Genomic DNA, 22,217 nt, shown 5'->3' on the forward strand with positions numbered 1-22,217 from the left:
GAGATGGAAAAGACCAATTAGATCGACCTATTCATCCCCCTGTAAATGCATAGTACAGTCACTCAATAGGCCATATCAGGACTTGATCTAAACCAAAAGGCCAACAAGATTAGGGTGTCGGGAGGATTGTAACAGTCTTTATTTTGTTTCTGGCATAAGATTACATATACTATACTACTTAAATGGCAGTAAAACCTGAATGTATCTAGCCTTCAAAGTCAGATGAGTTAAAAAAATAGTAAATATTGAAAATAAATCAAAAGAGCATTTTGTACCCATGTAGGCACAAAACATTGGCCTGTTTGGATTAGATTGTTATGAACAGAACTATGGTTCAGGTTAATTGTGGAAGCAGCTCCCTATCTGCTCTATCATATGGCTGCACAGAGCTAAGCCAATGGCTCCCAACACTGCCATCTGCCAGCAATTCCAACACACAACAGTTTTTTGTCTTTACCATTTAATATCAGCAAACCACAACTTTGTATTATATGACGTAAAATTAATCAGCCTTTTTGTCCTCCACTCATTTGGGTGCAAATCAAGAGACGAGTGTAAATTTGGCATGAATGAGAAGAGAGCCAGACCCAGTATATTTTATTACTGGGGCATCAAAGAGTTTTTAAACCTTCAGCTGTCAGTCAAAAAGACCCTGTAGAAATTCTTCTCTTAAATACTAGCTACTGAATGAAGAAAAGAGAGATGTGAAAACTGACTTTAATATATCCTGAAAAATGGTCACTTGATCTACTGAGGCTTTTAAAAACTGTCTATGACTTCTCTTTGGCAAGAGTAAGAACTACTGCCTTTCTGCAGTTGAAAAAGGCTGCTACTGCTGCTAAATTGCATCCTGGAAGGAGAGAGAACATTGTGTCAAATAAAACTTCTTGCCTTAGTTCTTATACCATAATGATTTCCAACTGTGTGAGGAAGCTGGCATTATTATCCAAAGCTTCCATAATAATCTAAAATATCTTAATCTTCCATTCTATAAAGTGTTTCTAGATTGCTCCTCACCTGTGCCATTCATTAGCTAATTTAATATCTGGAAAAATGTAGACTTTAGTCTGTCCTGCAATTTCAGAACAAAGAAGCACCTCATTCATGTCACTTAGTGTGTGATTTCATTAACTCTTACCCTTTATCAGACCCACCAGATGTTCAAGGGTAAAACTAACACAAACACATGTAACTTACACACAACACCTTTTATTATCCCGGGAAGACAAACTATTTACAGCAGCTAAGTAACAAAAAGAAATACAAACACGCTCCAGCTTATTCTGTTTGTTTTGTCTGTGGCCTATTTAATGGCATCCGCTAGCACTTCTAGTTAAGATTGCATCAGCATTTCTCTTATCATACCCAGTTTTCTGGGCTCTGTGAGTGAGAGATGTAAAAGGACAACTAGCCATTGTCTACATATTGGTGTGGTTCCTCCTCCCCAACCCTGACTAAATCAAAATCACTTTTCTAGTTTAAGATGTTGAGGGGATTTTTATTAGATTTTTTTTTTGGATTTGTATAATTAAAAATGGTAATGATTTCAACAATTAAATTTAGCAAGCAACCCATCCCTCTTGAGGGGACAACTGCTTTTTGGTTTCTGTAAAATATAACTAAATCAACCCGTGTATGTAACTTTAAGATATACCTATAGTAGTCATAAGGATTTTTAATATACCAGTATGTATTTTTAGAATGAGATGTCATGTAATCGCCATATGTTTGTTCAAAAATACCAGGATGAAAAGTTATTTGGTATTATTTATTAATATTTATTCAAGAAAGTGGCATTGGCAAAGGCTCTTTCAGGGCTAAGATGTTGGTAGTATCTTCATTCCTGGTACTCACACTTAAATTAATTGGATTAGTTTCTGTGTAATTTTTGGTCTTGACATAGTTTTCAACAAACCATTGAGTATTCACCGGATCTCATATAAGTTTATTTCTTTGATTATTTCAAGGAAGTTGGAGCCATATCTTCAACTCCTCTTTTATATATTTAGGCCTTTCTCTGTGTTTCTAGGCTTTCTGTCTTGGAGCACAAATAGCTATGCAAGAAGTGCTGTTCCTTCTTAAATATGGTGTAAGGCCCTGACCATACAAACACTTACACATGCAATTAACTTGAAGTACATGAGTAGTCCCACTGAAATTAATGCACTATTCATGTGTTTTAAGTTAAGCATTTGCAGAAGTTTTGCAGGGTCATAGCCCAGATTAGTAGTGCTCAGCCATGAAGACCTAGACAACCACTTTGCCTTCTGGTGGAATCACACAGTGAGCCACAGAATAGCTAAGGAGCGATGTCTTGCATGGCAGGGTAATGTTTACATCATGACAACTCATTATTACATCTCGTTGCCATGTGTTGATGAATCACCACAATGAAAATATCACCAAAATAGTTGGAATACTATGTCTTGGTTTTAGTGGCTAAAGATTACTAATAATTTCCTAAATAAGAATTTGACAGAGTCTGACAAATCAATAATCCACATCTTAACAAATATCTATCACCCTCCCTTTTAATACTTATTAAAGCAAATAACTTGTCTGGTTAACAATTTCTGTTGATCTTTAATAAAAAGTTAGTAATTAAAATACCTATAAAAGCATCATATGCATTCATTCTACATCATCACATTTGCTGCACCCTATTTATCTTTGTAAAGGACTGTAGATACATGGAACAGTGGAACAGAACTCAGAAGCAGCCTATTGTGTCAGTATCCATAGCCTTCTATAAAAGATTTTTCCTAGTGATATATTTCCTCCTTTATTTTGAAAACTACTATAAAAATAAAGCAGTTACCTTTACATGACACGATGAAGATAGATATTCCTTTACTTACATGTCTGATATATAAGATCTTGCACACTATATGATCTTCAACAGTGCCGCTACAAACAATAGAAATCCATGGGCACAACAAAAAATGAATTCTGAGGGATTAGGATTTTCCATGAGATTCTGCAGAATGCTTGAGAATCTAAGATTGAGGTTTTTCTAGCCATTTTGTTTTTGAGTCTGCTGACTAACCAGATTCACACTTAGGAAAGTATGAACTTCCTTATTATTTTTTAATTTAATAATAGTTTTAGAAATAATCTGTTACTTTTAGGTGGGTGTTAATTTTGAAGCTGAATTAACACATCTAATAACCAACACCATTAACAATTTACTGATCATAAAGAAAACATCACTCATGAAACATTCAGTTGATAGATGTATGTATGTATTATGTCAATACTTAAAATTCCATCAGTTTGTATGGCCATTCCATAGACATAAAGCTGCATGTTTCAAATATTTGTTCTTCTGAATGTATGTTTTCTTTGTTAGGACGAGACTGTGCTACTGCCACTATAAATTAAGTAAGTGGTTACATCATTAGATACATATGAGTTCTCTGTGTGTATCTGATAGCAGAATTTGGTTTTTAGTGTCAGGCTTTGATTCTGTTAAAAGGTATCACTTCCTGAATGTTACTTAGAAACATGAAATTCTGTTCTCACACTAACGAATACAAATGAGAGTAGCATTTGAAATGTTACATAATGTATTATAATACCAAAATAGGAGTTAAAAGGGCAAGATGTTTGCCTTTGATGAGGTAATAAGTGGGGGAAAACACTACTCAGTCAAAACAGCAATATTTTACCTCTCTCTTAATTTGGTGTAACCCCAAGAGCAGCCACTTTGCATGGCATGCTAGCATCTGGCATCTTTGGAAATATCCCTGGGAAAGCTGGCAACTGATGCTACTTCTAGCGGCATTTATTTCCATTCCTCACAACTTAAAGAGGATGTAGGCACATGTGCATCAAGTGAGTCAATAGCAGCGTGACTTCCCAAAAAACCATGCTATCAGGAGGCTGGGGGCTCTCAGGAAGTAGTGTAGATGTGTTGCTATCTGTAGGGTTACAGCTTCACTTCCTCATGGAACCCCCGGTTCCTAAGAGTTGGAAATCCACCACCCTGTGTACTTTGTACAAACCTCAAATGCAACATTTGAAGGAGAGCATCAATCAGGACTGTTAATTCAGCAGAACCTCATAGAGTTCCTGTACAACCTTTTCTTGTTTCAGAGGTTGTTTAAACAGAGAGGTGCATTTAGGCCTAACTAATGTACTGAAAGTTCTTCAGGCAGGATTATTATTAATTATTATTATTGTATTGTTTGTTTATATTATTGTAGCACCTAGGATCAAATATTTTTGCCAAAGAAGGTAATTCTATGCAACCAGTTCATTTATTTTATTTCATTACTGCTCTCCTTCAAATATATGATGTTATGTGCTTTATTTTAAGGAGGCAGAGATGGACTTGCTCTGTTTAACAGAATGAGTTAAGTTGTGATGTAAGTGTGCTACCTCATCTACCGTTAATACCTATCTGAAATTAAATGAGATAACATTTTCTCTTTAGTCAAATTCTTCACTGTTACTTGAATACCACTGATGTTTCTATGCAACCTGAAAGCAGAGTGCTTTAATTACTGTGCAATTTTTATTCATTTCTCACACCAGAAAGTATTAATTTTCAGTGAATTTTTAGTCTGCAAGGAAGACAAGACCCATCAGACCAACATATATAAGTAATTGCTTGTGGTAGCTGTCACTCAAGAAGTTATCAGGAGTACATATGCTATAAGATATTTTAATACACTTTCTACAATGCTGCTGCTTTAAAAATATTGTTCTTGTACTACAATGGGAGCAGGGGAATGGTAGGGGCTGATTATGAATAGAAAGCAAAGGCAGGTTTGTCAAAAGCTTCTGTATATCTGTCCAATGGAAAAACCTTCAGATTGATGAAAACATCTTCTAGAGTGGTTCTGGAGCTGCATCTACAGCAATCTGCAGTTAAACTTCTGCAAACTACTAAACATCTATTTCCAAGAAATATCTTACACGCATTGCATACACTATATTTATATAAAGATAACTTTTGTTACATAATAGAGAGTAATCTTTAAATATTATGGACAGTTTTTGGGAAGGAAAAAGAGTAACTTAAAAAAACCCTCTGTCATTGGGTTTTCCCATAATGGAAATTAGATTAACTTATCTGTCTAAAAAGCTCTTGAGGGTGAATCTGATTCAGACTGAGGGTAGGCGATATGGGTTTAAGTAATATTTATTTGTTGAATGGAGTGGAGTTTTTAATAGTGATCATTGTAAGATTACCAATAACATTTTTAGACAGTCCCCATCTTCTGCAGTTTTAGACTCTGACATGCCTTCCAAAGTGAAAGGAAAAGAGAATATTCCTCTGGATGTGGTGAATGAATCCTGTGCTATGAACTATTTCAAATTGTTTTACATTTTATAACAAAGATGCATGCTTCCATAGTAATTGTTCTTGCTTTAAAAAAAAAAACAAGAATGAAAATCTGACAACTTTGCATTTTACTGGGCAACAAAAAGTCTTTCTATTCAGCCTGTGGTCATGCACCTGATTTGCTGCTACTTAAAACCCTCTTTTGAGTAATAACATTGAAACTCAGAATTATTTGAGAGGAAAAAGAGAAAAGAAAAGAAAAAGTATATCAAGCTGAAGGATCTTTTTCAAAGTGTCATCAAACTAATTTATGTTTAAGAGGTTTCCTTTCCATGAATGAAACATCACAGGTTGCAAGAGCCATCCTAGAAGAAAACTATGTATTACACATACTACATGTATGTATACATTTATATTGTACTGTGTGTGAATGTGAATACTTCATCTGAGTTTATATTTATAATAGCAATGGAAAATGTTAAGGAATAGCTGAGCAGATTAAGAACTGCCATGGAGTGAATGTCCTCATGAACTCAAAGCACTGTGATCAGTTTTGGGAATAGAGAATTTGTCATCAGAACCTACCTAGTGATCTGCCATTGCCCTGCCCCTTGTAGAGTAACTCACACCCAGGCAAAGTGAGTGTAGAACACTACTCAGTCCAAACAGCAATATGTTACCTCCCTCTGAATTTGGTGTAAATGAGTACACAAGGTCTAATCAGCAAATCAGGGTGAAAGCACTCATCAAAAGCTCAGCTTTCCTTTTTAAATAATCTTCTTCAACCAAGGAAGGACAGGGTGAAACATTTCACAAAAATATGTTTGCTAATGTTGCCTTTTGCCAGAAAGGACCGATTGGGTTTGCAAAGGTGCAGTGCCAGCCCTCCTGGCTGTGGGTGGGTGGCTAGAAATTTGGCTGTCAGGTTTTGTTGCAACTATAATGAGAGAGGGGGCAGCACAGGCAGTGGGGAGTACAGTGGGAGGATCCCAATGGGTACAGCGGAGTGAATGAATATTCCCTCTTTCGTCCCCTCTCTGCTGCTGATGTGCTAAGTCTCTCCAGGTTGGTGCAGCGGCGTGGAGTAGCTTTTCCCGTGAGAGACTGAGTAAATAAATGACTGTTATGGAATTTTAAGAAGTCAGCTCCTCTCTACCCAGATCTCTTGCTTTCTTCTCATTGAGAGCAAGCGAACTCACCCATACAAACCCCAACCCTGGTGAACCAGACTAGGGAGAAGGGGCTGAGGATTAATCAAACTGACAGTACCAAATGTGACCTCCTCCTTCATCACAGCAATCCCCGTTTACACTTGCAGTGGGGATCAAACCGTTTCTCCTATTTTTATTTCGCTTTAGTTTAAATCTGCCCCCCCCCCATCCCATCTTTAGTGCTCCAAAGGCACATGGAAAGCATAGGGAATAACCCTCAAACCTTGTGCCCGGAAAGGGATGGGGATCTAGTAAAGAGGGTTCAGGCAGAAGAGTGGGTGTGGGGGTGCTTGGGGGGGAAGGGGGTCTATACTGGCAAAGAAGCGGGGTGTGATATGCTCGCATCGGAGAGTGGAGGAGGAGAGGGGGGTATCAGGAGGATTGCGGGTGGAGAGGTGCAGGGGAAGGGGGGAGGTGCGGAACGAGAGGGCTGGGGGAGGGTACAAGGGGGAGGTGCGGGTGAAGGGGGTGAAGGGAGGTACAAGGGGGGAGGTGCGGGCAAAGGAAGGGTACCAGGGGGGGAGGTGCGGGTGAAGGGGGTGAAGGGAGGTACAAGGGGGGAGGGGCGGGCGAAGGGAGGGTACAAGGGGGGAGGGGCGGGCGAAGGGGGTGAAGGTGGGGTACAAGGGGGAGGGGCGGGCGAAGGGAGGGTACAAGGGGGGAGGTGCAGGCGAAGGGGGTGAAAGGAGGGTACAAGTGGCACTGGCAGGGCTGTGAGCCAAGGGAGGGGGTGTGCCAGGGCTGAGAGGGGCAGGCACTGACACTTCCCCAGCCCCTGCAGGCACAGTCAAAGCGGAGGGACACTGACCCCCAGGTGCCTGAGCCACGGGGGTCCCCCGGGCAGTGTCCCCTGCTGCCCCCCTCGGAGCCGGGCTCTGCCTCTCCCCGCTCCTGGCGCTCTGGGGGCCGGGGGCAGGCAGCTGGGGCGGAGGCGGAGGAGGTGCGGGGCGGGCTGGGTCCGGGGGCAGGAGGGGGCGGCGGCAGCTCCCTGGCAGCTCGGGCTGCCCAGCCACTAGCCCTGTCAGCGAGCGAGCCGGGATCCGCGCCCCCTGCCCAGCCCGGCTGCGCCCTGCACAGCCCACTCGGGCGGGGAAACGCCGCGCCGCCCGGGGAGACTCAGAGCAGCAGCGGCAGCGGCGGCAGCAGCAGGACCCCTCCTCCCTCCCTGCATCCCCGGCCCCGCTTCCCTCCCTCCCCGGCTCCTCACACGCCGGGAGCCCCTCTCGCCGCAGCCCGGGCTCGGCTCCAGGGGACGATGCTCTGGCTCTCCAGCGGCAGGGCTCTGGCTCCGCTGCTCCGCTCCCCCGCGCTCCCCTTCGCCGCCTGGCTCCTGCTCAGCCCCCTTTGGGTCCAGATGTCTCTGGCTTCCTCCTTCCTGACAGGTAAGGGGAGACTCGCCCCGCTCCCAGCGCCCACGGCCAGGGGCAGGGTGAGGCGCGCGGAGAGCGCCTCTGCGCCTGGCCGCGCCAGGGCAAAGCAACAGCGCTTCACGCCTGGCCAACAGGGGCTGGGGAAACCCGCCTGGCAGATGCATTATCCCTGGGACCGGCTCCGCTCAGCATCCCGGGGGGACTCGGGGGAAGTGGGGCAGGTAGACCTGCAAGGGAAGCGGTGCCCATTTACAAATGATGTTACTAATGATGCTGGGTAACCTTGGCTTGCTCAAGTCCAGAAGCTCTTTGACATCAAACCAGCTTCCCACCTCCCAGCGCCACTCTGGGCTCTTGGAGTAATGATAAATCCTAATAATAAATAAGTGCCGTTGCTTTGTTTGTTGTATTATTTATTGCATTGTTTGTTGAAAGTACTAGCTTTGCCTTATATTCATTTGTTTTAAAAATGCATTCAGGCAGGTGAAGACCTACGCTGCTGCTTTTTTTTTTTTCTTTCTTGAAGGACATACTTTACTGACACCTGGTGCATAAAAGAAAATGTTGAGTCAATTTCTAGTAAAAGCAAGACGTATTAGGTTTCAAAAAGTGATTCCAACATGAGATAATACAGGACTAATCGGGGGAGAGACCATATCTCTAATTTGCCTCCTTTTGTAAATCGACTCTGGTGGCAGTCTGTTCTTCATGGATCAGAAAAAGGTGCTGGGTTGAGTTGTTGGTATTGTACCAAGGGTCTGACCCAAAGCCCACTGACATAAATGGAATTCTTTCCACTGATTTCGGATCAGGTCATTTACAGAAGTATCCTATTATTAATGAAATACTCATTATTGCATAGGTCATCTGCGAGGAGAAAAAAGCATCTCTGCTGTAAATGGGGCACACTAGGGAAGTCTAGATTTTGTACAGAATAAAAAGGCTAGTCATTTGCCAGCTTTCATCAGGATTTTATAGAAACTGCCCCTTTGAAACTGAATAGTTTCTGTGCATTTGTTTCTGATATTCTTGGTTAGTTAGAGCAGGTGAGATTTAAAACTGAAGGCTGGGAGCTGTATAGGAGTTTAAATCAGAATTAGGAACCTGGATACTGAAGAGCCAGTGAATTAAAATTTGAAAACATATTTTTTATTTTGATTTCCATCTCAGGATCTGTTGCAAAATGTGAAAATGAAGGGGAAGTTCTACAGATACCATTTATCACAGACAATCCTTGTATAATGTGCATTTGCCTGGTAAGTTTGGATTTCAGGTAATAAGAACACTAAGGGCTGTACTAAAAGTAACTGTACAAAGAAAGGAATACATTGTATAATCAAATCTTGGGTATTTGTTGCCTTTATGCAATGCAAGGTTATCTCAGTGCTGAGCTAACTAGAAAATATTCCAGTTCACTATCTTGGAATCATCATTTTGACTTTAAACTTATAAATGACTTTAATATGACATTGTGAGACTCACTGATTACTACATTCATCATGTGCATTCATGGTGAGAATTATTTTCACAAAGTCACATGTGCTCTAGTACAAAAGATTTCTGCATAGCCAATACCTATGAGCAGAGCAAAGAGGTTGAAATATGGGGTTTGGAAGTGCTATTGCTTTCAATCTATACAGATACTGACTGTTGAAAAAATGGCATAAGGGGCCAAAATGAGGGATGCAACAAGTTAGTAAAGCAAAAGAATGCACGTGATTTAAAGTCCAAAACTTTAGATTTGAAAGTACAGCATAGTATATTTTCAAACACTCCTGACTAGATTGATTGTAATAAGAAGACAATGCGAACATACATGATACATTTATAAAAAGTGTCATTCTGAGGATGTCACTGCTGTTTGTGTTGGGAATTCAGCTTCCATAGTCATTAACTATCACACTACTTTGTAATCCTTTCCTGAGGAAATATCCCCTGTTCTTGCACTGGCTTTCAGTTTCACAGTTAAACATTTTGGATGCTCTTTAGTTGAGCAAACCTACTGAAGTCAATTGGAGTCTTTCCATTGCTATTAATGGATTTTGGATCAGGCCCAATGATAACTTTTTAGATATCAGTGACAAAGGGGGGGGAGGGGCTGGGAAGAGAGGCATAGAGATGAAAGAAATAAAAGGAAAAACAAAAAAATACATGAAGATGGATTTTATAATGGGTCCAAGATTTTATGTTTCCCAAATATCTGCCACACACCTCTAACTAACAGAAAGGAGTTAGGAGTAGCGAAGAAACAATTTATGTAGAAGTTCAATGTCAGACTAAAAGTAACATATCAGGGGAAATATTTATGTTTTTAGACTCTTTATAGTTTGTAACATTGACTCAGTCAACACACTTTTAGAAAACATGGTTTAACATGGCTTGAAAACAAGGTGGATGAACATTGCAAAAAATACTGGAAGACTAGAAGAATTTTGACTTTATATGTCTAAAGCAGTGGTTCTCAACTGGGGTCCAGGGCCCCCTGGGGGGCCGCAAGCAGGTTTCAGGGGTCCACCAAGCAGGAGTAGTATTAGACTTGCTAGGGCCCAGGGCAGAAAGCCAAAGTCCCACTGCATGGGGCTGAAGTCTGAGGCCCTGAGCAACTTAGCTTCACAGTGCCCCCTATGGCATGGGGTCCTGGGCAATTGCCCTGCGTGCTACCCCTTAATGCTGGCCCTGGCTTTTATATGCAGAAAACCAGTTATTGGGCACAGGTGGGCCGTGGATTTTTTATAGCATGATTGGGGGCCCTCAGAAAGAAAAAGGTTGAGAACCCCTGGCGTAAATCTCTCTCAGGCAGTACATGAACTGTAAGTATGTGCAAGAAAATCTTTAAAAGATTTTATATCTTACCACTAACCGAAATCTGATAAATTACCCTTTTGCTTTTGTGTACAGGATGGAACTACTCATTAGTAATAAGTGTTTACAGGATCAGGCAACTAATCTGTAAAGAAGCAAAACTATGGCATTCTGAGTGACTATAAAACAATAGTTTTAATGAGTTCTTACACAAAAATACTTTGCATTTCTATAATGCCTCCCATTTAATAATCGCAAAGCTTTTTACAAACATTAATGAATTTAGCCTCTGCACTAATAGCCTCAGTTTTGCAGACCAGAAATGTAAAGCACAGAAGTCTCACAAGGGGTCTGCGGCAGAAGAGGGAATAGAGGCCAGGTTTCCTAACACCCACTCCAGTGATTTAACCACAAGACCATCCTTTTCCATACACAAGACTTCCCTTTGTGAGCGGATATGGATAGTATAGTGGCAGTATTAGCAAACAAACTTTTATTTTCTCACCACAATGCAGGACAAATTACAGTGGTGGTAGGACAGTTTTGGGTCTGCTGACTGAAATCACTTTTAAGTTCTGGGTGGGCAAAGATGGCTTTATGCCAGCTGTGTGACTTCTGGATTTTGAGAGCTTTAACTTATGTTTGGCTGCCAACATCCTTAAAGTGCTGTTCCATATGTTGGGATAGCTGAAGTGCGGAGGTGCTCTGACTTCCCCTTTGTACTAGCAATTCATCCTACACCTGTGGCCCTGTGCCTCCTGGGGAATACCTATATGTCAGGAAAATTCCCAATCCCAAGCAAGCCGTCTTGCTGTCTGGTTTGTGCCATTGGAGTGGTGCAAAGCAGGCTGAAGGTAACTAAGAATAGTGCCTCTGCTTTCTTGTATATGGAGGCTTTGACAGTAACTGGAAAACGTAATGGGATCTGGACTTCTGTGTCTAAACAGTGTAGTGGACTTTTTCTAACACTAAGAAATGATAAACAGGTGAAGGTGACTGTCTATATCAGAAGTTAGTAATAACAAAGATTAAGTAAACCAACCTTCTGAGAAACAACAGTAGAAAAAATATCGTCTCTGTAAATTGAAAATCTACAGGTAAAAGATGATTACTCACATTTTACACAAGAATCCAAGTGTCCCTAGATGATACAGTATGTTCTACTGAATTATACAAAAAAATGAAAATGGTACTTATTAATGAATTTGGCTACAAAATCAGTTTGTACTAACTTAATGCTTAAAAATTAAAATGTCTAAAATATTGCTCTTTCTGAAAATAAAAGCTGTGAAACTTTGGGGACTCTATGGTTGCCTGGAAGAAGTCCAGGCTTTAGAGAACATGTATGAGTTTAATGTGGTATGATGGGTAAAGATATATTTGCTGACAGTCATATATATACCAGCAAAGTGTTGCTTCAGTTCAAGGGGGTCATTCATTTATGCCTGCCATTAAATTCTTTAGGACTTTTGGGGATTATAGCTACGATATCCAATGTAAGATACAAGCTGCGGAAATTCCATTCTAAAAATATCTTCACAGATCTGTGGAAATCAGGTTTATTAATGTGCAAAAAATAACCAAACCAAAAATGCCCTTAGACTAAAGGACTTGATCATGCCAGGTAATATGACCTTGGAACTTTGATTCAATGCACAGAATTATAGTATTGAGGCTACTCAGGCACAGAACTGAAACATGGGCTAGTGAGAAGTTACATAAATATGAAGACCTATCATATAGGATACTGGTTTGAGTTTTTCCAAGTTCATATATGTACTTTAGACTCGAGATTTTAAAAGGAAAATGAAAAACTGAGTACTATTACTGAATGTAAAGGGAAGCTTAGATTAGAATTTGTTAATATGAATGTTCTGTATATAAAATGAGCATGGAATATTTCAAGTTAAACTATGTTATAAGTAAAGTAAATGGGCAAGTTTAACTCAGTTTTTGTTGGTCCAGAGTTTTGGCTGAAAGTGGTCTAAAGCTGAAAATAGGCTCACATCTGATATCATAGTATTTTCTTTAAAAAAATATATATATATATACTTCAACATAAGCTTGGAAAAGACATAAAAATGCTACAGTCTGGCAGAAGTAGGTGAGATGAGAGCCTGCATATAATTATAGTGCAAAAACGTAAAGTCCAACGGAATCAATTTATCCTGAATTAAACTTTTCAAAGGTGAGATGAACTCATGGCAGCAGTGGTGGTGGTGGTGGTGATGATGATGATGATGGATGGTTGTGGTGGTGAAGAGAGCCATATAATTTCATTCTCATTCATCATCGTCTACATAAACCCAAACACCTTGCCAGAAGCAAGGAGGGATCCAAGAATAACCTTATTCGTTGGCTGGAGTCAGACGGATGTAGTTTTAAAGTGAAAAAAAAAATTAGCATACCAGTTCAAAGGGATAGGTGAGAAGTGTCTGTTTCCTTAATTACAAGGAACTAGGAGACTAAACCCTAGACAGGTAATGATGGCCTGATGGTTGCAGGAGCTTATCTCTCATGTATTAGACCTACAGCAAAAATGGTTCTTATGCTATCAAGAATACTAGGAGTTTAGTGTGGGGGTGGAGTATTTTTCCCAATGATCTGTAAGAAAAATGTGTATGTCACATATGAAATAACAGCTGATAAAAGCCAGTGGTGACCTTGATGAACCACATCTAAACCAGTTCCATTTCTTCCCCTCACTCTGCCCCCTGCCTTAAACCTGCCAACTACACCTGAGGAGTGGTAATCATACTTCTCAACCTTTTATCACCTAAATTCAGACGAGAAGGAAACAAATTTGAGCCAGAAAGTGTAACCCAGTGATGGAAATCTGAGAAAAGCTTTGAGGCAGGAGCTCAGGAAACTAGAAATCAGAGCTTTGCTTGGCATGAGTTTTATTTCTGCTTTTAACTCCAAATATGCAATATAAGGATTTGACCTTTGCTGATAAAAATTATGTTAAATTCAGTGTTATAAGAACCAGTATTCCACCTAACTTAGCATGTTTTTGATTCACATATTAAATCAAACCAAACAAAAATAACCCACCCAAGAAAAAAAGCAAGAAAGTTATCCTACCTGGATTTTTGGGATTCTTTACCTGTAAGTATCCCAGTTGGTTTCTATTGCACAAATCCATATCTGAAAGTGGATGGCCAGCATGAGAGCAAATGTTCAGCACATGTTTGATGAAGATGGCAGTGTTTTAGTACATCAGGATTCAATTTTTATTGTGTCAAGATATAATGTAGCCCAGATGAATTTTAGTGGAAAAGTGTATATTAAAAAAATCATCAAACAGTTCTTTCATACCTATTTTATTTAATATAATTTCAATAGTTTCATCTAAAGAACCTATCAAAAGAGCATCTTCTGTCAGTTTGAATGATCTTCTCCCTTTATTACTTTATTACCCCACAGAAACAACGCCACCGAAACCCAAAGAGACAAAAGAGCCTCCGTCACAGTGGTTTAGTAGTAACTCTCATAGACTCATAGTGAGAGAATGTTGTTTTGATCGGTATTTGAAAGACTCTTCCTACAGTGCAAACATGCCCCTACATAATGCTGGATTTTATTAGTTTTTATCCAATTTAAAGAAAGCAAATATACACTCTGTTTCCTAAGTAGAAAAATGGTGTCTGGTACAGCTGAGTGTCTGTGTATTTTTTATTTTTTTTTGCAAGAGACGTTGGAGGCCAGTGTGTGTATATATAGATATTGGTGGGAGCAAGGATTTCCTGAAATCATAAACTAAGGTTAATCACCTGCTGTAGAAGCAACTTGGTTTAGTAGACTCTGCAAAGGGATGAGCTAGCAGATAGCTCATAGACTCTGCTATAATTATACTTCCATATACAATAAGTCAGCGTAAGGCTAGATTCTGGCTTACCTGGGTGCATAGGCCAGAAAAACAGCACACAAACCAAACCAGCACTCTTTAGAAGCACATGACACAAGATGGCCCATCTAGTTCTGGTTCCCCTGAAACATATGGAGAAGTCTGCTCCTCAGGACTTCCCCAAATGGAGTTGAGGAGAGGTGTGATGTATATGTACTACCACATACAGATATCAGTACCCTAACCAAGCCATGCTGCCTGCATACAACCTCGTATGTAATTTATTTTGGTTCTGAGAATATATTATGCAGCCAGACCTGTTCATAGCCAGTGTATAGTCATAAATTATACTGCTTTTGTCACATAGTCCTTTGGGGGATCAGACCTATTTTCTGTTGTCAGCTAATATTTGGTCTATAATATCAGTTTAAGTTTGTAAAGTGCTTTGGAATCCTACCCGATGAAAGACACTATAAAACTGTAAATTGTTAATTATTGTTATTTATTATATGTTACTTGATGGAGTGAGGTTTTGATTTTTGTTATCTATGTGCCTCACGAATTTTAAGTTGGTTCCAATTATCACATTTCTCCTTGCTGCGAGAGTGACACTGAGTCTTGCCAAATGTCTTGAAAAAAATTCAAGTGCAAGGTGAACTGTGGTGAATTTCCCATTTGCCCTGCTCTCATCAGTCAGATCCATTTCAGATTGACTCATTGCATTGTACTGCCTGGTGAAATTGCACTCCCCACAAAGGTGTTTTTGCCTTTACATTTCAACTTATTATTCTGCATCATGACATTCACTTTTGTGATTTGTTGAATGACACAATGTTTTTAACCTGTTCCATAAATCTGCAATAACATAGATACATGAGGCTTGAAGTAGCTATTTCACATTATGCTTGTACTATTTGGGATAGTGAATAATTCACTACTTGCACATCACTAACAATGAATTTGCTGCACTGAGCCAAGCACACAGTGTTGGATTGATTACAGATCTTGGCACAACCCTACTGGACAGAAGCTGACAATAGGAATGCTGCACTCACACTGAAGATTCAGTATAACAATTATGGGAAAAAGATTCACTGTGGCATAATTAAAGGCTCTGAAAACTTGAGTACAAAAGATCATAATTAAAATGAATAAGTAATACATTAAATAAATTGTGAGAGGCACAAAAATGCCATAAACTAAATGGAAAAATGTAATATAAGTTGCAAATGTCTTTGGAACATTTCTATGGTAAGTACAAAATGGATAAATCTATGTTAAGGCACTTTTTAAAATTGCCAATAAGAATAACATTCTTAAAAAGCTGGTCCAATATCAAAATGGAGTTTTAAAGGCATACAGGTACCTGTACCTGGATTTTATAGGCTTTCAAGTTTCTTCCATTGAGTTGTTAAAAGTCTTTTTAAAAGTGTGGTCCTGTAACTTAACGACTCACAGTATCAATGTTTCTGGTGTTCAGCTTTGTGCTGCCATATTGGGTGGGAAAAAAAAAGATTTTTTATAACTGTTTTTAGTTCCCCATCATGTTTTAATAGAAATTTCTGAGGGGAGAAAAAAGTTAATTGACACAAAAATCAAGTGAAATGGAAGCTTAGTGTTTGTGGGGGGTTGTTTTGTTTTGTTTGTTTTTTTATATTAAGCTCATAGTCAAATAATGTCATAATATCATAGTCAAATTATATTGTGTAAAAATCTTTACCCGTGTTACTAATAACACAGCAGAGTATTAAAAAACATATTGTACTGGTATGCAATCATCTTGTACCTCCTTACGATTGTAACTGCCACCTCTCATGCTTCCTGACTTTTCCTTCTATCCACCAGGCTGCAGCTAAAATAATATTCCTTTTAACCTGCTCTGGCCAGTCACCTTCATGGGCTCCCTGTACCTTTCTGCATCAAGCTCAAACTCATTGTCCTTACTTTCAAAGTGCAGTCTATATCTCCTCCCTTATATTGCCCTACCTACTCCTTGCCTCATGACCTATGCTGTGCTAACTCTTCTAGCTTTCATATTCATTTTGTCTCTTTCTCCCAGTCACATCTTGTGTCTGTGTTTGTGTGTGTGTTTGTTAGTTAGTTTGATCCTCAATGTCTGGAACAGTGTCCTTTTTGCAGTGTGCAACACATCTTTACTCTCAGTCTTCCAATCTAAGATGGCCAACTTTCTCATTTGTGAAAACCTTCCTCCCCCCCCCGCTCTGCCTCTTTCCCCTAAGGCCCTGCCCCCCACTCATCTTCACCCCACCCTTGTCACTTGCTGCTCTCTCCACTTCCCTCCTGCCACCAGCTGAGCAGGGCTCTAGCGGTGGAGGGGTGACGTGGGCAGGAGGTTCGAGGGCGAGCCACACTCCAGGGTGGGAGGGGTAACTGGGGCAGGACAGGGCAGGAAGAACCATGCTTCAGGGGTGGAGCTTACTGGGGGAGGGAGAGCCGTGCTCTAGAGGTGGAGGGGTGACTAGGGCAGGATGCGGGGGCAGCACCCTGGGGCAGGGCACAAAAGAGGCTGAGAAGAGGACCCGGGTCGTAAGTCCAGCCACCGGCCCCACTCCTCAAATGCCACACGGTTCAGGATCTCTCCTCCTGGATGCCTGCTGCTGGTACCTCTCTCCGCCAGAGCCACGCAGGTCCTGAGTGCTCCTCCAGCTCCAGCAGCAGCTGCTCATCCCGCCTTCCCTATGGCAGAACAGAAGCTGACTGCAGACAGTTATTCAGGTAACTGGACTTCTGTTGTCCGGACGGTAGTGCTGACTGGACACTGTTGGGTCCCCTTTTCGACCAGACTTTCTGGTAAAAAATCGGACACTTGGCAATCCTATTCAAATCTCTCCCTAAAAACCACCTGTTTTCTTTATTTGTTGTTACCCACAGTTCCTCGTCCATTCCCTACACCCTCCTGGTCTGAGGCTGTCATTTCTTGTGTTTTTCTATTTTAGATTTTTTTTTAGAGGAAGATACCACAGCTTTTTTTGCCAAGCAGATTGATAATGCTGTTAATTAATATTGGTGTTGGAAATGTGTTTTGTTACAGTGAAAAATGTTGATGAAAATGAAAACAGGTGTGGTTTTTGCTGAAGTTTTTCTTGAAATGTTTTTGGATTTTTGTTGAAAAACTGGAAACCCCACAATTTCTGTTTTGTTTGTTTGTTTTTGACAAAATAATGTACAATTAGAACTGGTTGGAAAATGCTGAATGTGTTAAAATTTGGGTGAAAGATCGAAGAATTTTCTGTGGAATTTTCTGACATTTTTTCTCTCTGTTTAAACCAGAAAAATCTCAAAATTTATAAATTTCAGTAAAGAGTGAGGGGAAAATTAGGAACCAATTCCCTCCCCTTTGCTCCTACCTGTCTTTCAGCCAGTTCCAATAGTAATAAAATTAGAGATGGGGTCAGCTGTGCAATGTTCAAGTTTAGTATAGAGTTTAGGTTCAAGGATGAATCAAGTTTTAATGATGTCAAAATCTCATAAGCTGTTCTCATGAGTTTTCAGCCCCAAATGTGGGGAAATGAGACTCCATACATATTCATTTTTATTATGACAGCTGAGAATTTACAGAAGCTCTATAATTGTCTCGGGCTCCAGTGTTGCAAATACTTATTCAAATGAATAACTTTACTCATATGAGCAGTACCATTGACATAAACATTATCAGCATCAGGACCTTCCCTTTATCATTATTCACATACATCCTTACTATTAAGAAAAAGGCAATAATATAATCTGGAAAATATAGACTATCAAAATGAGGCCTCTATAATTTCATTTTCAGTCTCAGCCATGAACTATTTTCAAATAATCTGTAGAGAAAGCATTATTCACTGAAGAAATTCATAAATAATTCTGAATAGTGAGTACATTTCAGAAAATTGCAATCTGCTCACAGACAATTCTCAAACAGAAAAAAAAAGATGATATTTGCATTATTATTTGCACAGTTTATCTACGGATTATCCACTCACATCCCAGAGAGGAGGTGGTCAAAAACAACAGAAACACCACTCTTTTAAGCCCCTCTAAACTGGGATTTATACAATTTAAATTCTTTAATGATGTACTTGGTAAGGTATCTAGGTACTCACGTCCCAATCCTGCAAAGACTTAAAACATATTCTTAGTTTTATGTACTGTGACTATTGTTTAAAGTGAAGCACATACCTAAAACTTTATAGGATCAGGATCTTAATAATAATGTATTTGTTTATTTATTTATGTGAGAGGGTCTAGTAGTGATTGGAGAACTACAAAAAGAGGAATTAAAGATCTTGATTCTTGATCTTGTGCTTTGTTTCTTTAGTCTGACTGAGCCATGGCTAGTGATTATGTATAATTGAGGAGGGGTGGGGAAGAAGATGAATAAATTGATAAACAATTGCTTGAAGGCTGCCTAATGAGGGTGTTTTCATGATGCTTGTTAGTGAAGCACCTGCAGGCTGTACCTTTTGGAATTCACTGCTACAGGAGGGTATCATCATGTCAAATGTTGTGGCTGGAATGGATTTTAACCAAACATGTAGCTGTGCAAGCTAAGACATTGACAAGGGTAATCAAATCACATACTTCAGAGTTCTATTTAATGATTTCTGGGGGAAAGAAAATGTTTTTTCCTTTATAAGGCACAACTAATTTTCATGTTTATCACTTTTTTTTAATATCGGATGATGGCTACTGCTGAAGTCAGTCTACAAGAATTGGTGGATCAGTGATCTAAACTGGTAAATGCTTTCATGCTAAAAAATGCATGCTGGCTGCAAATGTGGCTTGAAATAGTTTAGCCCGTAAACAAGGATTTTTTAAAAGTAATTTTTTGAAAGAATGTTGGAAAATTTTACTTTAAAATATTGAAAGAGTAACAGGTAAGATATTTATTTATTTATTTATTTATTTTTTTAAGGGCGGAGGCCTGCTAAGACTTGTGCTCTAGTCTCATTAGGCATATATGGGGAAAGGAAAAACATTATGATGTTCATACTTTTGCATGTGTACACTAGCTACTTGTTAAATCTGGTTTGTTTAACTTTAACATTAGGACACAGTGCTAATGCACCATCTATACAGCTGCTGGTACATAATTTGATTGATGTGTGGTAAGGTCTCTAATCCACAAACAAAGAGCTCTGTTACCCTGATAATAGCTGTGGCAGCAGCATTAAGAATCTCCAAAATTCTAGGGTGTGACTATAGCTTCCGTTCATTACACAGGGTGATGTGTTCAATACCTTATTGTTTATAAAAGTAGGGGTCTCTTTGTCACCCTCAAATCTCTTGGTGTGTTAAACCAACCCACATACTGAAATGTACAAGTGTCAGAGTGAAAAAAGGGAACCAAATAACAAAGGGAAGCTCACTGGAAATCAGCCTTTTTTGAGGGATGAAGATGTGTTCCGTTGGCTCCTGTCTGTTTGAGCACTGTTATCTGTTTTGTGCCATGCAGCATAGGAAGATTGGCATAGTTTCAGGCATACTGAGAAGAGCTAGATGGGACTTCACTCCATGAAAGTTCTGTGTGACTCCAGAGCCAGATGTTGAATAGCACTGTTTGTAAGGATTTTAAGCATCTTCTCAAGATTTTGCACTAGTCTTGTGTGTTTGTGGGTGTGATTCATATATGACTAGGGCCTTCATTTCTTTTGTCTGAACGTTAAAAGGTCTAAGGAGTTCTCATTGTTACACACACCATTTAATGTCATCTTAAAGTTACTAAGGCCTCTCATGCACTATTATTGTGGAATCTCTGAATTTTAGACTGACTTTTCTTCCTCCCTTTCCTTCCTGCGTTTTCCTTTCTGCTTCTATAATAGTATTGCTGTCTGAATGCTGTCTCTTCAGACTAATCTGTGCCATTCCACACAGTGAAATCATTGGTGGCTGGGTTTCTAGCTCTGTGGATTTTTGGCCATGCATAATCCCCTTTCCTGGCATTTGAGGCTTATTATTTGGGCTAACAAGATGCTAGCTGCAGACAATACCTATGTAAATATAACCAGCTAGCAAAGATCTTATTCACACCTGATATATCATACAGCCTTTACAACCATCAAGAGACATAACTGCAGGAGCCAGTTCTAAAGCAGGTTGTGTTCTCAGTCTCACAGGGCCCCTTATAGGCTGTAAGAATTGCTGGTGGTCAAGGCCAACCATGCAGATGTCTTTAAAGTGTCCCACCGGTGACCAAAAGTCACTTTGTCAAGATGACAAATGGGTTGTGCATAGCTCATTCATGCTGTTTCTTCAGTCTGATGTCAGCTCCATTTACTTGTCAAAAACAGGTATTTTTGTTACTTCCAGCAGTGCAAGTGGAGCCAGGGGTAGGGAGGAGGAAAAGGGAATTCAGTCTATGAAAAATATATTTGTATTGCTTCTGCTCAGTATATTATTATTATTATTGAGATTCATAAGCTTTGGCCATTCTAGACTCTATTTGTACATGTGTGAAAGAGAAGAGAATTTGCTTTCCAGAAGTGAGACTGGCCCTGCAGGGCTGAGATTTCTGCCTGAAAAATTCAATGGTTGCACATGGTTGTGCAATATTAGTTTCTTCTTTTAGACACAGTAACTTTATTTCCAGAGAAACATTTACAAATAAATATGTAATTACCTGGGTCTGCTTAGTACCACAAGGCATTCTGAGTGTTTCTCCTTCAAAGAACCAGATTTGAGCTTCTTAACTCATACTGGTGGTTTCATTGACTGCAGTGAAAGTTATTCATTGTGAGTAAGGACTGCACAAACTAGCCCCAAAGTAGCAGTGGCCCAGCCACAAAATGTGGTCATGAAGCAGACACACACAAGGAGAAGATCTGTCAAATAAGGTGCCATTTTTTTCATAGTCACTTTTCTGACTATGACCTCATTTGGGCCCTGACTCTGATCTTATTATATCAATTGGACGAGGATCAGGCTCTTTGAAAAGCCAACCACCAAGATAAGCTATCCATACAGTGATTAGCAACTGCCTCAATGTGACACTAATAACTGCAGCACAAAGCTCAGTCCTGTTTGACCTGAGGTTATGAAGTGCAGAGAAAGGAGGTAATGCGGGGTGAAGTCCAGAGAGAGGAGACCCTGAAAATTCTTGCCTCCTTCAAAAAGTCCAGGTTGAAATGGCCATGTTCCTTGAACCTCCCTTTTAACCTGCTCCTCTATGGAAACTGGCACAGCACTGCTACCCTCTTTGTCTCAACAGACCTCAGTGAATAATTCTTCCTTTTTGTACACTTCTGTGTATCACAGGCAAGATCACATAAGAAAACAAAAAGCAGGGTCAGCACTTAACAGACTTGAACAGGGCTAGAAGAGCAGTGTCCGGAGGCCACGTGCTTATAAAACAAACCCTTGCTACTTTCTTTTGGGCTACTATTTTTATTTTGTGGTGGTTCCTCAAGCACTTTGGTCCTATATGAAAACCTGCTTAAATGAAGAACTTCTCTGATGCTGTCCTGTTGTGTGTGTGGTTTTTTTTGTTTGTTTGTTTGTTTTTTGTTTTTGTTTTTTGTAATCTACCATTTTTGAGAAACTTTTAGGACTCTCCTTGATTTTTTGGGGGGTACATGTATTGTGGGACTCCCTGAACAAAACCAACAACCACCATACTTTTAAAAGTCTTTTTGAAATTATTTTTAAAGGATAAAAAGAACCCCTTATGTATCCCGTGTTACTGCCTTTGGTATACATCA

The 22,217-nt window shown here is 39.9% G+C and overlaps 1 protein-coding gene across 2 annotated transcripts in view; it reads left to right on the forward strand.

Annotated features, from left to right (window-relative positions):
- Nucleotides 1-7,505: 7,505 nt before the first annotated feature.
- The window catches only part of BMPER (BMP binding endothelial regulator), a 221,987-nt gene continuing 207,275 nt past the window's right edge, over nucleotides 7,506-22,217 (forward strand). Inside the window, exons 1-2 of one of the 2 annotated variants that reach the window (XM_034761175.1) lie at nucleotides 7,506-7,883; nucleotides 9,042-9,127. In XM_034761175.1, coding sequence (XP_034617066.1) covers nucleotides 7,757-7,883; nucleotides 9,042-9,127 — 213 coding nt within the window. In that variant the 5' untranslated portion in view covers nucleotides 7,506-7,756. Of the gene's footprint in view, nucleotides 7,884-9,041; nucleotides 9,128-22,217 lie in introns of those variants that run through there. The other variant, XM_034761176.1, reaches the window with a different exon arrangement.

This window comes from Trachemys scripta, chromosome 2 (genome assembly GCF_013100865.1).
Source record: "Trachemys scripta elegans isolate TJP31775 chromosome 2, CAS_Tse_1.0, whole genome shotgun sequence".
NCBI lineage: Eukaryota > Metazoa > Chordata > Testudines > Emydidae > Trachemys > Trachemys scripta.